At 30.7% G+C, this 15,355-nt stretch overlaps 2 protein-coding genes and 1 long non-coding RNA gene across 3 annotated transcripts; all 3 read left to right on the top strand.

Annotated features, from left to right (window-relative positions):
* Positions 1 to 6,415: 6,415 nt before the first annotated feature.
* Positions 6,416 to 8,494, top strand: LOC104717311 (protein SPEAR3). Its single transcript, XM_010434857.3, has 5 exons — positions 6,416 to 6,935; positions 7,354 to 7,467; positions 7,860 to 7,933; positions 8,073 to 8,148; positions 8,300 to 8,494. Exons 1-5 carry the CDS (start codon positions 6,708 to 6,710, stop codon positions 8,384 to 8,386), a joined length of 579 nt encoding a protein of 192 aa, XP_010433159.2. The 5' UTR covers positions 6,416 to 6,707; the 3' UTR covers positions 8,387 to 8,494.
* Positions 8,495 to 11,232: 2,738 nt separating this feature from the next.
* LOC104717310 (putative xyloglucan endotransglucosylase/hydrolase protein 26) lies at positions 11,233 to 13,099 on the top strand. Its single transcript, XM_010434856.2, has 4 exons — positions 11,233 to 11,450; positions 11,571 to 11,671; positions 11,769 to 11,962; positions 12,560 to 13,099. The coding sequence occupies exons 1-4, from the start codon at positions 11,291 to 11,293 to the stop codon at positions 12,969 to 12,971; spliced, it is 867 nt and encodes a 288-aa protein (XP_010433158.1). The 5' UTR covers positions 11,233 to 11,290; the 3' UTR covers positions 12,972 to 13,099.
* A 525-nt stretch (positions 13,100 to 13,624) lies between these two features.
* LOC104717308 (uncharacterized) lies at positions 13,625 to 15,299 on the top strand. The gene is made up of 4 exons (XR_015568804.1): positions 13,625 to 13,881; positions 14,116 to 14,186; positions 14,289 to 14,807; positions 14,903 to 15,299. It is a non-coding gene; the product is annotated as an uncharacterized LOC104717308 (long non-coding RNA).
* Positions 15,300 to 15,355: the final 56 nt, after the last annotated feature.

The raw sequence follows: 15,355 nt of genomic DNA, 5'->3' as shown, positions 1-15,355 counted from the left end.
GTACAGCTTTCCATTGTATATACAAAACGAAGGGTACTTCTCAAATCATACTAAAGCAGTTGAGCATGATACAAATTGTTTCATACAATCCTAAGCAGTGAATTTAGTGAGATCAGATACAAAAAGCTTCTATACAACAGGATATTCCAAAGATGATTGTACTTTCACAAGTCTGTTAGTTTGAGTTGAACTTGGGTTACACTGTCTTAATCCTCTTGACCATAAATTATATAATATGCTTTAGTTGATGAAGAAAAAGTCAATGGAAGTTCTTGAATACAGTGTTGGTCATTTGAACTAAGTTGAAATTGAAAACTACATATCAATAATTGAAAGTTTGAAATTATATCAAGATGCATTGTAATAGTATTACAAGATTAAGTCGTTTTTTAATTATTTATTTTGTTGATGTATCTATTTCTCCAAACCCAACATAACAATGAGTAGAGAAAGAAAGAAAAAAACACCAAAGGAATATATGTTCTAGTACACACAGTATCAATCTTTTTGATTTGAACAAACTAAAAAGTCGAATAACTCGAACTTAATTTAAAACCAAAATGTCCCTCCTAGTAGAACATTATACAAGAAAGTCAGAATAAGAAATGACGTGTTCGTAAACTTTGTATTAACATAATACTACATTCTATTAAATCAATTAGCAGGATATCAAATAATAGCAGAAACAGCATGGATGCCAATTGAATTGAAAAATAAATAAATAAATCAGCCAATGGATCAAATCTGTACTATCTCAAAGATTGTTAAAAAGTAATCATTCAGAAAGGAAAGAAGAAAGAGTTGGAAAGGTATTAGAGTATTATTTAATTTTGTGGAGGAAGCTTCGTCGAACACAAAACTCCTTAGTTTAATCGCTTAGAACTAATAAAGATTCAGCATCAACGATTCTCAATGATTTAATTATATCTTCTCTCACGTGGGACGAACATTTCGTAACCTTATCGACTACTACATACTCATTTATATCTTACATAAACAAATTTAACAGAATCTCTTACTTTGGCAATTACTATATATACCTTAAGGGCTAACTCATCATATTAATAAGTCATATCAACATAGTCATGAACAATTTCTTTATGCATGATTCATTAATGCAAATTCTACTGGAATTAGAAATGGATAGTCCTCTAAGTGGTTCAGTAAGTATGTATATATACATTACACACAGTCACACACAAACACAATCATCATATCATCCAAAGGAAGAAACTTAATACTTTTTCAATGCGACCACACAATTAAAAATAACCAACATTAAATGTGGGTAAACAATGCCATTCAAGAAGAACAATATCAGAAAACAATACATTAAAAATTGAAGACTTATATAATAAGGATTCTATATATATATGATATGAGTCCAATAATTTAAGCATAACCTTAAAAATAAACCAACATGTCCATAAGCCCATATCCAAGGATAGATCACGCAAGACAACTAGCTAGGGATGTAGGTTTTAGCTGCAAGATTCCATTTTAGTTTATTTTCATATATGCTTTGGAAGAAAGTGAATGAAGACCTAATCCAATTTGCAATAACCTAATAACCATATTTAGTTATTAGGAGATTTCGGAGATGACGACGTCCATAAATTTGCTTATTGTTGTTATACAACTTCGAAATATTTGCATTTTTTTATGTAGCTACGTAAACAAACGTACTTATATCACTACAACTACTACTAATACGAATTTTAAATTTGTGAAAATATAAATAACACGAATGTTGTGCACACTTAACTCCATATTATAAAATGATGATTGATGAACGAACCAATAATTTTGAGATTTTTGTTTAAGATTGCGCTCTTTATGTAGTATAAAAATGTATCATTCCTGTTTGAAAACATGATTCATTTACCGGTGTGGCCACCAATTATCAATCTTAACATAAGATATAGCTTGCTTAATAGTTTATGGTCAACTTTATCATTCTAAAATAGAGCAAGATCGAAAGAAAAGCAATGCAATTGTATGCAAATGCAACTAAACAATAGTATATATAATTAACCAGATGATCTTTTTTTTTTTTTTTGAAACACATAATTAACCAGATGATCATGTAGACAAATCATATCATTGTATATGGCAGTATAATATATAATCTAAAGTGAGTTTGGTAGACAACTAGATAGAGATGACCTTGGAAACTGCGATATCAGCTTCCTGAATCTCTGAAGCCCTTGCATGTGGAGAGATGCTCTTTCTTTTTTGTCAAACACTTCGCCTTTTTATTTCCATTATCTTTTCTCCTAATTAAGCTTATTTTAAAATTCAAAACCTTTTTTACCTTCACAAGTTAAATAATTAAGTACGCTTTAATGTATAATAGTCGTTAGAACTTTAGATGTGAACACATGACTCTTATTATATTGTATACGGTGCTTGATCTAGCGCCATAAGTCAACAAAATTTGAATTTGTTATATAGTCTCAAATTATATAGTATCGACGTCTGCATTACATTCTGCAAAATCGTAACGAAGACCAGGATAAAAACAATTGCCAGATAAATACATCACATGTGTAAGGAAATCTTCAGAATACTTTATTTATATAATTTGATATAGTTGTTGAAATTTGAACAGCCAGTTGGTTTTTTGGTACATTATGCATGTGTGTTTATGTGACCAGGATTTCCTTTATTATTAGTCTCCATAACTGAAGCCAATTTTATTTGGATATATACCTTATTAGATATCTATAATTAAACAGTTAATATGATATGATCACTATATGTTACTTTAGTATTAAGCCCATGCGTCCATGATCTACACGTCTCTTGCTCGAGTACAGAGAATAATTCTTTTAAAACGACCGCTGCAGGGAAGACTGAAGAAAAAAGCTTTTCTTTAATTTGTAAGAATTAACACAAATAAGATTGATAATATCACCTCCTTTAGAATATATTTAAAAACAGAAAAATTCACCCACTCATTTATATTTTACGTATGTTACGTTTTTTTGGTTTTTGGAATGTATCATTTTCTTTAGTTTTCATTGATATGCGTAAGTAATATTAATTGTTCATGGTAGTTAGGGTTAGATCTTTATAATTCTCCATTGTTTATTCCAATTATCGCATCTATACGTATATAAAAAGTTGGTCTCTTTTATCTTGATATACTTTGTAATACCATCAAGTTTATCTAATATTCCTCAAAAAAGCTAAAATACGATCACATCAGTATATATTTTATCATTCAAATTATGTCTAATATTCAAAACGAAATATTGCATACTTAAGGATTAATTATGATATATAATGAAACTTTATGTTTGATTGGTTGTCAAGGTAAGTAAGAGGATCAATAAGATTTGATTTGGCCTCATATTTTATTTAAAAAAAAGTATCTAATTTATAATATGACAACATTTAAAGAAATATATATACAGAAACAGATATAGACAGTAGTGTAATGTATAAGTGTAGCAGGAGGATGCATGTGCAGAAAATCTACGGTAGATATTATAGAATGGATTTAAAACTAATTTGTTGGTGTTATATATGCTGCGATTATATAATTTTAGTGATTTATATCAGTGTTGTTGTCACATTACGTTATCATATGAGTCTACGTATGATTATGACATCTGAATTAAAAAAAAAATGTGGTAGTAAACGGTATAAAAGAAGTTTTAAATAATTATAAATATTGATATCAATGTTTTAATGTCCGAAACATTTGCTTTAGTTATAGCGAACTTGATAGTCTTGTAGACCATTCAAAAGTAGTTATCACTGCGAAATAGAACGAATGTGATCTACACGCCCGGCCGACTGGGGATATCCAAAACGTGCTACTAGTAAGGAGACTGGGGATTATTTTCTCGATAATTTTTAGCATGTAAAAATACAACTACTGTGCCATTCAAAATCAAAGCCTATATCTATTGATTAAACAGATCACTAAAATATTAATCAAATTTAAAGTGGCGTCATTACTAAGAAAGAATATTAATTCGTTAGCATCTGACCTACAAGTGGCACACACCTGTTAGTTCCTTGTCTTTTTAAAAATGTGACCCTTTACTAATTAAACTAAACTACTTATTTATCGAGTTTATATATATATATATATATATATATATATATTAAGACTAGGAGAGATGTTCGGGGGGATCACATGATTCACGACATAAATATATTGTAATTAATAATTAGTATTTTGGGCTAATAATATAGGATAACCATAGCTAATAGAAATAATCAATGTTTATAGTTTGTCTCTATACTACAGCTAAAACTCGTCGGCTCGTATTTATAAAGGAGCTATACCAGAACTGAAGACAACTCAATTTGCTGATATAAATTTATTTACACTCAGAGGCTAGTTATTAGATAATGGTATACACTCAATATCTACTCGATCAGTGTCTTTAAAAAGTATAAAAGATAACTCAATTCGCTGATATAAATTTATTTATTTTTTGGTTGATATGAACTGTTAGAGAAAACTGATTAGAGAAAACTGTTAAACCATTTTTTTGATTTTTTTTTTTTGCATCTGTACGAAACAAATGGAGTGAAAAATCATTTTTGGTGTGCCACTATTCCAAATCCGAGGAAGGCATGCACCGAGTGCTATGTCACAGACTTTATAACCAATTAATTATGATATATAAATAAAACACGTTTAAAGAACATTTTATTTGTTGGCATGGTGACAACTATTTTTTTTTTAATTAAACCATTGAACTCCCTTTTGAGAAAGGCACATGACATACAAAACAATAATAATTTCTATTTTTTTTTATAGAAATAAACTATTTTTCGTTACAAAAACATAGTTTCGACACATATCATATAAATCAAAAAGAAATTGTTGTAAAATATGACCTTATTTAATGTAATTTATTAGATGACACAACTTAAATTCAAAAGAGAAAATTTAACTTTAAATTAAAATAGAAGAGATTTTTTTTTAATAACACTTTTCGTGAAACGGAAATAAATGACAAATGTAAAATTATGGAAAATAGAATTGAGATTCTTTTATTTTTCAGTGTATATAATTTTGTGTATAACATAATACTGTGTCTTATTTAAAATTTAACTAAATCTTCACATTTTAATAATTTCTTAGGTTTTGGTGTGTACTAATTAAAGCTGGACATTCTTTTAGTAGAGTACGTAACTTAATGCACTATAGTTTTTATATGATAAAAGGTGTTAAAAACAAAAGAAAACTAATGTATGATGTAATTTTTGTGATTGAAATAATTTTTTTTTGTAATATTATATATATCTATATATAAATATTTGGGTTCAAAATTAGGCATTGTTCTATAAGAGAAAATTCCACGGATCGGATTTTGATCAGATTATAATTTTGGTATGTATAGTTTACATTCAAATTATTACTAGAAATGTTTACAATACTATTGTTTTCTTACAAAATGACCATTAAATTATGATCATAAACTCGAAAAGAAAAAAAGGAAATAAACTATCTTTATGGTTATATCTTAAAATTATGAAACACAAAAAAGCTTATGAAGTTATTACAAAAAATAAAAGATAAGTAAGTGTTGCAACTATAAATTAAGGTTGGTGATGTACACACGTGTACAATAAAGATACTACGAAAAGCATCAGTTTTTTTTAATAAAAAAAAAGTATTGAAACTGTAATTTGAATATGGCTTTGACTCAAACTATAATATATATGCACAAATTAAATTACATTGAAGTCATTTTTAACGTTATATTATATAGTTCGATTGCTTTCCTTTTCTGCTTTTCTTGGTGTCTTTCTCGACAGTACATACCCTAAAAAGTAAAATACGAATCTCAAAGCTATATATAATTTATATCTAATTGCTGCCCCGAAAAATCTTTTATAAATACCAGGTTTATTGTTATATATGGACACGCAATAATGTTAAACCAAGTGTTGAGAAAGCTTATGATGCGGCATAGGAAAAAAATGGAAACACGGTGTCTAATTAGATTATAATACGTTTCTGATTAAAAACGTAATACTATGATGTAAGTTTACAAAATGATCAATAAAATAAGAATAAACATATGTGTTAAACTGTTAATTTATAATTATCCTACGTTGAGCGTAAAGAGTAAAAGAATATACTAGTAAGTTAGTGACCCGTCGGCTATTCGTTTATGAAGAACATTATTGTATTATGCTCCGATCTATATGTATATTAAAATGTAATTGTATGTATATTAAAATGTAATTGTAGTCTTTTGCGTTGGAAGTCATCCAAAACCGAGGAAAAAATGAAAAAATATTATAAAATCACGATTAAAATATTGGACAATCATTGTAATTAATAAATGTATTTTTTTTTTGTCAGAATTAATTGTGAATCAAAATAAGGGCATAAAATCTATGTAATGTATGTATGTGTGTATGTGTGTGTGGGACGTATCTAATGAAATCTGGACACAATCTGATCCAGCGATGCAGTAGTTACTGATCTTAATAACAAACCACTAAAAAGATTTTTTATTTATTGATAAAAAGATAAAATAAAAAAGCTTATAAAGAAGAGATCACCATTAGAGATCTCTTCGATTCCTCAGCTCAAAGCTAACCAAACCAAACCCCACACGCACAGAAAGAAAAAAAAAAACAATTGTTGGGTCTTTTTTCTCTCTCTAGCAAGACTTTCTCTCTCTAGTTCTTGATTATTATTATCATTCCGGTGAATAAACCAAGAAATGGGTAGTAGTTTTTTCGGGAGACCAAAAATGGGTGGATCTTCGTCGTCGTCACCAACTTCTTCTTCTTCTTCAAAGAGAGGGAAGAACAAGAACGGTTCTGACAAGCCTAAGCAGCCACAGAGAGGTCTCGGTGTGGCGCAGTTAGAGAAGATTAGATTACACGGAGAATATAACTGCAACAGCTTCAATACTTACCCTTCTTATCATCCTTCATTCAATCATCAGGTACAAATTTCACACACATATACATATCTACATAGAGCCATGTGTATATAGTCTAGTAGTAATGGTTTTTATCACTTTTAGAAATAAAGAATCACCGTGACACCAAAGATGATTTTAATTGGGATTTTCTTTTTGATCATGAGAGCTAACTGTATGCTATAAGGATTTTCTTACAGCTGAGGCTTGGTGGTGAGGAAGCATATTGGCGTTTATAGCATAACAACATGACCAGATCATTCATCATATATATACATAATTCCAAAAAAAAAAAACTGTTTTCATACGTTATGTCTAAATAGAATTGTAGAATGATATATATTTAGTATACAGATTCATCATGCATTTGTTTTAACTTTTTAATTTGATCTAAATGGGCTATACTAATAACGATCGTGTTTGTGAATGTTGAATAATGTAGGATGATGTGAGGATGCAAGTAGGACATCAATCCATACCATCTTCATCACCATCCTTTACATATGCATCATCATCACCATCATCGGCTCCTTACGGCTTTCACCCAAACATGATGGTACGTCTACATGTATGCCACATCCAAATGTTGTATATGTGTATATGAGTATATCTATAGAAATTGTATCTAGTACTGTGTGCTTTCACAAACTAATGATATATACTCATTACATGGTTGTTCTTAAATGCATATCTTTTTAGATTTAGAAGATATTTAAATCAGATTCTTATTAACTTAGATCGAAATCATTTTAGCTTCAAATATCGCATCGTAATTAATAACAAAATCTTCAGTTATATTCGTATTAATCATCATTGTTTTCTATCTATCAAAAAAGTAAAAGAATCTCAAACAATTTTATTCCGTTCTACCAACTCGGAGGAAATTATTTTTAATAAGTCAGATTTCGTCAATAAGGTTTCTCATTATTCTTTTTTGTGATCTCACAGATGAATGCAAATAATGATCAATACGAGAGAACAACAATAAGATACGGAGATTCTCAGCCTCACGTAGCACCGAGGTCCGTACTCATTGTTATAGTTATATGATTATATGTATAAACAGTATTTTAGTTTACTTGTTATGTTGTTGATATACATGCATGTTAGATGTTTTGTGACATATTTAAAACAAAAGCTAATAATTGTTCTACAACACAGTTGGAACCCGAGCTACGGGATCTTGGAGAGCCAACATTTTGTGGAACCAAACACAACCAGACACTTCTTACACGAGGTCATTATTTTATATAAGTCCATACATATATACTGTATTTTATATTTTCTTAAGAGATATAATGGTTAGTAAGTACTTAGATTTGACATGATCGTGTTTGTTGTCTCTCTGAATGATTTCCCCCCCCCCCCCCCCCCCCCAATGGTTATAGGATCCAAGAAATAAATCGTTGGGATCGGGTATTCAGAACTTCGAAACGAGTGAAGCAAATGAGCTAGATTTGGAGTTGAGATTGTGACTTTAATTTATGTATGAACTCATATTATTGAAAAAGATGCCATGGATTTGTTATACATTCAAAGCAAATTAGAGAAATAATATATATAGGTCATTTGATTTGATTTGATTTATGGCCTTATGGGTATCAAATTTTCATATCAAGATGTTTTTTTTTATATAGATAGAGTATATTTGTAAATTAATCTACATAATTTCGTATAAATCTTGAATCACAACGACGGTCAATGGAATGCTTACATAATTTCGTCTTCTGGCCTAGAATCTCCCTTAATAGAAAGTTGTGCACTAGTGATTTTCTTTTTCTTTTTTTTGGACAAATAGTGAAATAATTTTCTATGACAAAGAAAACTGTATTCTACAAGTACGTGTATTATGTAGTAGTAAGAAAAGAAGTGTATATGCAGTAGTTGAATTATAGTAGAACCTCTATAAATTAATATTCTGTGAATTAATAACTTCTATAAATTAATAAATTTTTCTAGTTCCAATGTTGGGACTAGTGTAATTTTGGACACTATTCAATAATATAATAAAATAATATATTTTTTGAAAATTCTTTGTAAATATACGGTTCCATCAATAATATAAATTAATAATTATATAGAATTATCTATATATATATATCGACACATTAATGTTTATTAGAGTTCATTTTTTATATTTTTATTGTATAAAAATCTTTGAGTGATATTTTGACGATGATTGTTATTTTCATTGTAACTGATTTTATAAAAATATTAGTTATAACTATTAAATCTTATTTTTAATGTTTTTTTACCAAATTAGAAAAGTCTCTCTATAAATTAAAACCTCTATAAATTAATAGATTTTCCTGGTCCCAATATTATTAATTTATAGAGATTTTACTGTATATATAAATTAAGCAGCTGTATGCATGAGAACACAATTCTTATAAACCAACTATATTAATTAATTAAAATTTACATTAGAACAGTAACAATAAAAATAAAACTTTTATCAAATTAAATGATCAAACTTAAGATAAGTAGTATATATAGATCATGTGATAATAGAAAAATATAAGAAAAGATGCATAGAAGGGGATGATGATGCCTCTAGACATTGTTCAGTGAGTATAAACTTGTAAATAGAGCTGCCTTTCGTATGTAAATCCAAGTTAAGAAAAAGACTCAGAAAAAAGTTAATTAGGATAAATTAAAATGTTAGCCATATGCTTTTATATGATTATATATGTTGTAAGAAGAGCCAACAATGGTACGACATCATCGAAAAAACGATGTTGATTGATTACTTTTGTGATTAAGATTTAATTTAATCTTTATGTAAGAATCTATCAATTGGTTGGTCTCTGTGGTCTCTACTGATAGATTGAAAATAAAAGCGATACACAATAACTTTGACTGATTGAGATTGGTGTCATTGATCTAATAATGACAAGAAATGGAAAAAAATGAAACTAAAAGTTTAGAATATATAATTATGAATTTTTTTTTCTCGTACAATATTTGTCTATTTACCATTGATCGAGCTTTATCATGACTATATTTGTCTATTTCAGTACTATTCAACACCCACCGAAAGTTATTATTCTTGATTAATCACTAGATCTGATTACTTGCACCATAAAAAAAAAAAAACCTTAAAAGAAACGTTTTTATCATGTTTTAAACTAAATTTGATATATCTAAAGTAATCTTTGTTTACAGTGTTATAGTTCACCGTTGACGATTTTTTTAATGTTTTCGAATGGAGAAGATACAAATCTGTATATGTCCCAATCTCTGTCATGTTAATCGAAAACAAACAGAACATTAGATCTGAAAGTCGAATCGAAAATTAATCAAGTTATTCAGCTTTTTCATTCTAAATGGGATATAATCAAATGCACATTTCAATGGACTCAACCTGCTTCCAGTCTGATAATTTGGACGCACAATGCTTAATAGCTAATCCTATGTTTGTCCGAAAGGGCTTTAACTTGGACTTTGTTTGATGCCCAAAAGGCCAAAACAAACTAGTCATGAACAAGTGATATTTAATTTGTCCCAAAAAGAAGAAGAGAAAGTGATATAAAAAGGCCTAATTGAGTATTTTCTTAAATGATCATAAGTTTTATATAAATAAATATTTTTTTTTTGTAAAAAAAAAAACAGTTACGCTTATTATAACCTTGGATTTCTCTATTTTATAAATCAGCCCTTTTTTATAAGTTAACATGTGTTTTCTTATCTTAGATATATATGATCCGTTTGACAAAAGTAGGCAACCAAACAAACAAAATAATGATTTAAAGTCCTATGAAACGAAGAGAAAAATCTCGAGCTCTTATATCAAACCTGATTAGAAAATGAAACTATAGGGACTAAATTTGACCGGCTTTGACCCAAAACAATATGCTACATGATTGTAATTCTGATTTTAATTCTGTTTGATATGGCATGAAAAAACGAAATTGTATTGGTTAAATTCTGAATGAGGAAAAAAATATAGAGATAGGAATTAGAGAAGTTGATGGCAACGGCATAGTGTAGTCTTCCTCACGTATATTCCTCTGCTTCTACCACAACCGCGTGAGCCAGCTAACAAATGTCAAACTTCTTATTTTCTCTTTTCAGAATTTCATTATAAAAAAACGACATGTTGGTAATTAAAAATTGAGATAAATACATATTCATAGTACCTTTTCAAGATAACATTTTTTTATGTAAAAGAATGTAGTGATCTAATTTTTATGTTGTGTAGTTCATGCATACACAGTTCATTAGGTGCACGTCATTGTCAAAATGATATACTTTTTTAGACTACGTCAAAAAATCTTACTTCGAATTCGGTATATAAAGGAAGCCCTCTTCATAACCAAAATGGTGATCAAACAGAGTCCCATATCCAAAACATTTGAAACAACAATCAAATTCGTCAAATGGCCGGTCTCGGAGCGAAGACGTTAATGTTCGTTCTGGTGGCCACGTTAGCGACATTTGTGAAGGCAGACTTCAAGAAGAATATGATCGTTACATGGGGTAAAGATCATATTGGTATGACTGGTGACAACCTTCGCCTTGTCCTAGACAAATCTGCAGGTAACATACAGTACAATATTATAACACCGTAACTTCAAAATCAATCCATTTTAATCTATAGTTGATGACAAAACTTGATAAAAAAACGTTAAAAACTGTTTTGTGTGTTTATGTGTGCAGGATCTGCTATTCGATCAAAGGTGGCTCATATGTTTGGAAGCGTAGAAATGCTTATCAAACTTGTGCCAGGGAATTCTGCTGGAACCGTTGCAGCTTATTACGTAAAAAATACTAATATCTTAAATTTTATAGAAATTAAATACGAAAAAGAATTAGTGTTTTTGTGATTTAACGATGGATTAACTTTTTTTTTTTTAGTTATCATCTACGGGAAGTGCACACGATGAGATAGACTTCGAGTTCCTAGGGAATGCGACTGGTCAGCCTTACACAATCCACACCAACATATTTGCTCAAGGGAAAGGAAACCGCGAGCAACAATTCCGGCCATGGTTCAATCCAACCACTGGTTTCCACAACTATACCATCCATTGGAACCCATCCGAAGTTGTGTAAGTAATTAGATATATATTAGGGAGTTTTCTAATTAAGTCTTACAAAACTCTTTCTTTTCTCTCTTTTACCAAAAATAAAAATAAATGGTTTCTATATATATATATCAACGAAATACCATGCAAAAAACATTAAGATTGATATATTTGGTTTCTTTATGTAAATCAACAGTAAAGTACACACTTGATAAAATTTTGTATCATTTTCATAACCTTATGGTTTTTGAGAGAATCTCAAACGATTGCATATTTTGTAGAGACTCATACGTATAAAACCTAACTTAAATGAACGTGATATGTTCAGGGGCGGATCCACCTTATTTAAGAGCGGTGCATGTGCACCATATAAAATTATAAATCGTTTAATTTATACATGAATTCTTAAAGTTAAAGTGACATAATGGTAGGAATGCACCATATTAAAAATGAGGTCATGGGGTTAGACGCTCTCTATGTTCCAATTTTATAGTTTTTTGCACCTGGTGACAAATTTGGCTAGATCCACTACTGGATATGTTTAACATCGTTGTTTTGCATATACTTATCATGATTTGTTTTTTCTATAAAATAAAACATGCCACACAACTTATGATATAGGTGGTTCGTGGATGGAACTCCTATCAGAGTATTTAGGAACTACGAGAAAGAAGGAATCGCATACCCAAACAAGCAAGGAATGAAAGTGTTTGCGAGTCTATGGAACGCAGACGATTGGGCAACACAAGGAGGACGAGTGAAGACTAACTGGACACTAGCACCATTCGTGGCCGAGGGTCGTAGGTACAAGGCAAGAGCATGCTTGTGGCAGGGACCGGTCAGCATCAAGCAATGCGCAGACACAACTGTACAGTCTAACTGGTGGACATCACCATCGTTTAGCCAACTAACTCCATCGCAGCTGACGAGGATGCAAACGATAAGAGATGGGTTCATGATCTATGATTATTGCAAAGACACTAACAGGTTTAAAGGTGTTATGCCTCCGGAATGCTCCAAAAGGCAGTTCTAATATATAATTAAAGTTCCATTTTTTGTTTTTATAATTCATTCTTCCAAATCTCTCTGTCTTTCATGTGTGATTCATCTATAACTTGAATTTGTGCAATCTTAATAAACAAGGAGAAGTAATTTTCTTTTTATACAAAAAAAAAAAATATAGCTAAAAAAAATCCAAACATTCATGGCCCTAATTTATCCATTTTGGAGAAATTTACCGAAGTAAAAAAAATTATATATAAACAGACTTAGTTTCACATACAGTATACTATCTATTAAAAATATATATATATATATATATATATATATTTCGTGTTGCCGAAAATAATAAAAAATCTTTATTGGGTTGAAAATTAGGAAAAATAATAAATATTTCGTGTTTTAAAAGCTATGCCGTGAACATGATGATTCAACTGTCCTCACGGGGTTAGACGGTTAGTCAAGTAGATTTTGTCAAACAAACTTCATTTTGATTCGGTTTACATTGATTTTGAAACTACAATTGATTTTGATTCGGTTTACATTGGTTTCGAAAAGAAGAAACCAAAAAAAAAAAAGTCACGCGAGGCCAATTAGAGAAAGAAGAGCGTCGAATGAAATACCCACAGGAATTGGCTACACTCGCGCAACTCGCGTTTTGTGCGCGTGGTTAAGAAATAAAGCCTTGTGATTGGCTAAAAAAAACAAAATAGTAGCTCCCCTCCTCCTTCGATAATAGCATTGAACACCGCCGGTGAGAAACAGCGATTCCAATTGTATTAGCTAGGTTTGGCCAGTGACGTAGTGTTTTAAGGGGTTTGAAACTTAGTAGTAGTTTCAATACTAGAGCAGAGAGCTTCTCAAGTAAATGTTTCTTTCTGGGTCTATTGACCACTCATCATCAGGCATGCCCTTATGCAACAATCATCCATTGGAGAAAGAAGGTGAGCTTTTTTTTTTTTTTTTCCTTAATTGTTAAGCATGCATTAAGCTGCATTTACATCCGATTTGAATTTTAGTTTTGGTTTTCACCATCCTCCCTCCTAATGTTGAAATTGAAGATTGGATCATTCTGCCCTTAGTGTCTTTGCATTGATTTTAACTTTAAATTGACCAGTGAGGCAAGCTTTAAGCTCCCTTAGATGGTGCTTTTAATCCAAATCATTTTTGTATTGCAGGAGAACAGTAAGACAAAGCATCCTCAACTTCTCTATGAAGCCAAGCTATACAGAGTTCTTGAAGGAGGGAAGTATGCTTCTGAGTCCTATATTTTCTTATTCTGCAGTTGTTGGAGGGATTGATTATTCAGTACAATGCTAATTTTGTGTTACCTGTTGGCTGTGGTCTGCAGTTGGAGTTCCTAAGATGGTTTGGAGTGTATGGAACAGAAAATGCATTAGTGATGGATTTGTTAGGGCCAAGTCTCGAAGATCTATTCGTGTAATTGTGGGAGGAAGTTCTCACCAAAGAGGGTTTTGATGTTGGCTGATGAGATGGTCTGGCATGAGTTTTTAACTGGGGGCATTAATTGTGTCATACTAGTACTAGCTATCAGTTCTCTTGACTACTAATACATTGATCATCTGATGGGCTTCTAGCTGACAAGAGTATATAGAATATGTACATTCCAAAGGATATTTACATAGAGATGTATTGTAGTTTTCCTTTCTTCTGATCTGATGAGCAAAAAGATTACGTGCCTTTTGGGCACTTTTACTGAGATTCTGCAGTGGGGAAGCTCTTCTAGACGAGGTTGATGATCGAAATGGAGCTTTTTCATGGAAAGCTTACTGTTTCACACATATGGCATGAAGATTATGTTAACTAATTTCTTTCAAGATTCTCCCAAAATGACTGACTTCAAACCTTTGTATAAAATCTTGCAACGGGACCTGTAGTTTGGTTTTCTTGTGATTCATTCTCATCAGTTTTGTTTTAACTTACTCTGTTCATATTCCTGTGTAGTTTCCTGAGCAGCTGAAGGGGCATAAACTGGATTTGTTGCTTGATCAACATTATTTGTAGAAACATAAAGAGCCAACCAAGCTTGAGCAGAGATGTCTTCAAAGGCTTGAGTCAAGATTAGCTTGCTTGCAACAGGACAGGGTCAGCATCAAGCAATGCGCTCGACCATACGGTTTAATTGGTGGACTTCACCATCGTTTAGGTCGCAGCTAGCGAGAAGGGATGATGGTTTCTTATGTTGTTATGCTCGGAGAAGCATTGTACTCTCCTTTTTTTTTTTTTCTCCTGATTTTTCTTTTACTCGATTTTGTGGAATGAAAAAAAAAAATTCTGTACCAAAACCAGAATCAAATATTGGAATGTACACACCTCGAAATTAACGATTGTGGATTTGATTTTTTTTTGGTAGCTAAGATTTTGGAACCTTTTTTCATAAAAGAAAACCAAATAACG

Source organism: Camelina sativa, chromosome 10 (genome assembly GCF_030686135.1).
Source record: "Camelina sativa cultivar CO46 ecotype springtype chromosome 10, ASM3068613v1".
Classification (NCBI taxonomy): domain Eukaryota; kingdom Viridiplantae; phylum Streptophyta; class Magnoliopsida; order Brassicales; family Brassicaceae; genus Camelina; species Camelina sativa.
The sequence above is the reverse complement of the archived record's forward strand: the minus strand, read 5'-3'. Positions and strand labels throughout refer to the sequence as shown.

Bases quoted from the DNA above. Each gene is read 5' to 3' on its own strand.
- LOC104717310 (XM_010434856.2), top strand. From the start codon at position 11,291: ATGGCCGGTCTCGGAGCGAAGACGTTAATGTTCGTTCTGGTGGCCACG. The intron at 11,672-11,768 runs GTAAAAAATACT...TTTTTTTTTTAG, and splicing joins GAACCGTTGCAGCTTATTAC to TTATCATCTACGGGAAGTGC. The intron at 11,963-12,559 runs GTAAGTAATTAG...CTTATGATATAG, and splicing joins TGGAACCCATCCGAAGTTGT to GTGGTTCGTGGATGGAACTC.
- LOC104717311 (XM_010434857.3), top strand. From the start codon at position 6,708: ATGGGTAGTAGTTTTTTCGGGAGACCAAAAATGGGTGGATCTTCGTCG. The intron at 7,468-7,859 runs GTACGTCTACAT...GTGATCTCACAG, and splicing joins GCTTTCACCCAAACATGATG to ATGAATGCAAATAATGATCA. The intron at 7,934-8,072 runs GTCCGTACTCAT...TCTACAACACAG, and splicing joins CAGCCTCACGTAGCACCGAG to TTGGAACCCGAGCTACGGGA.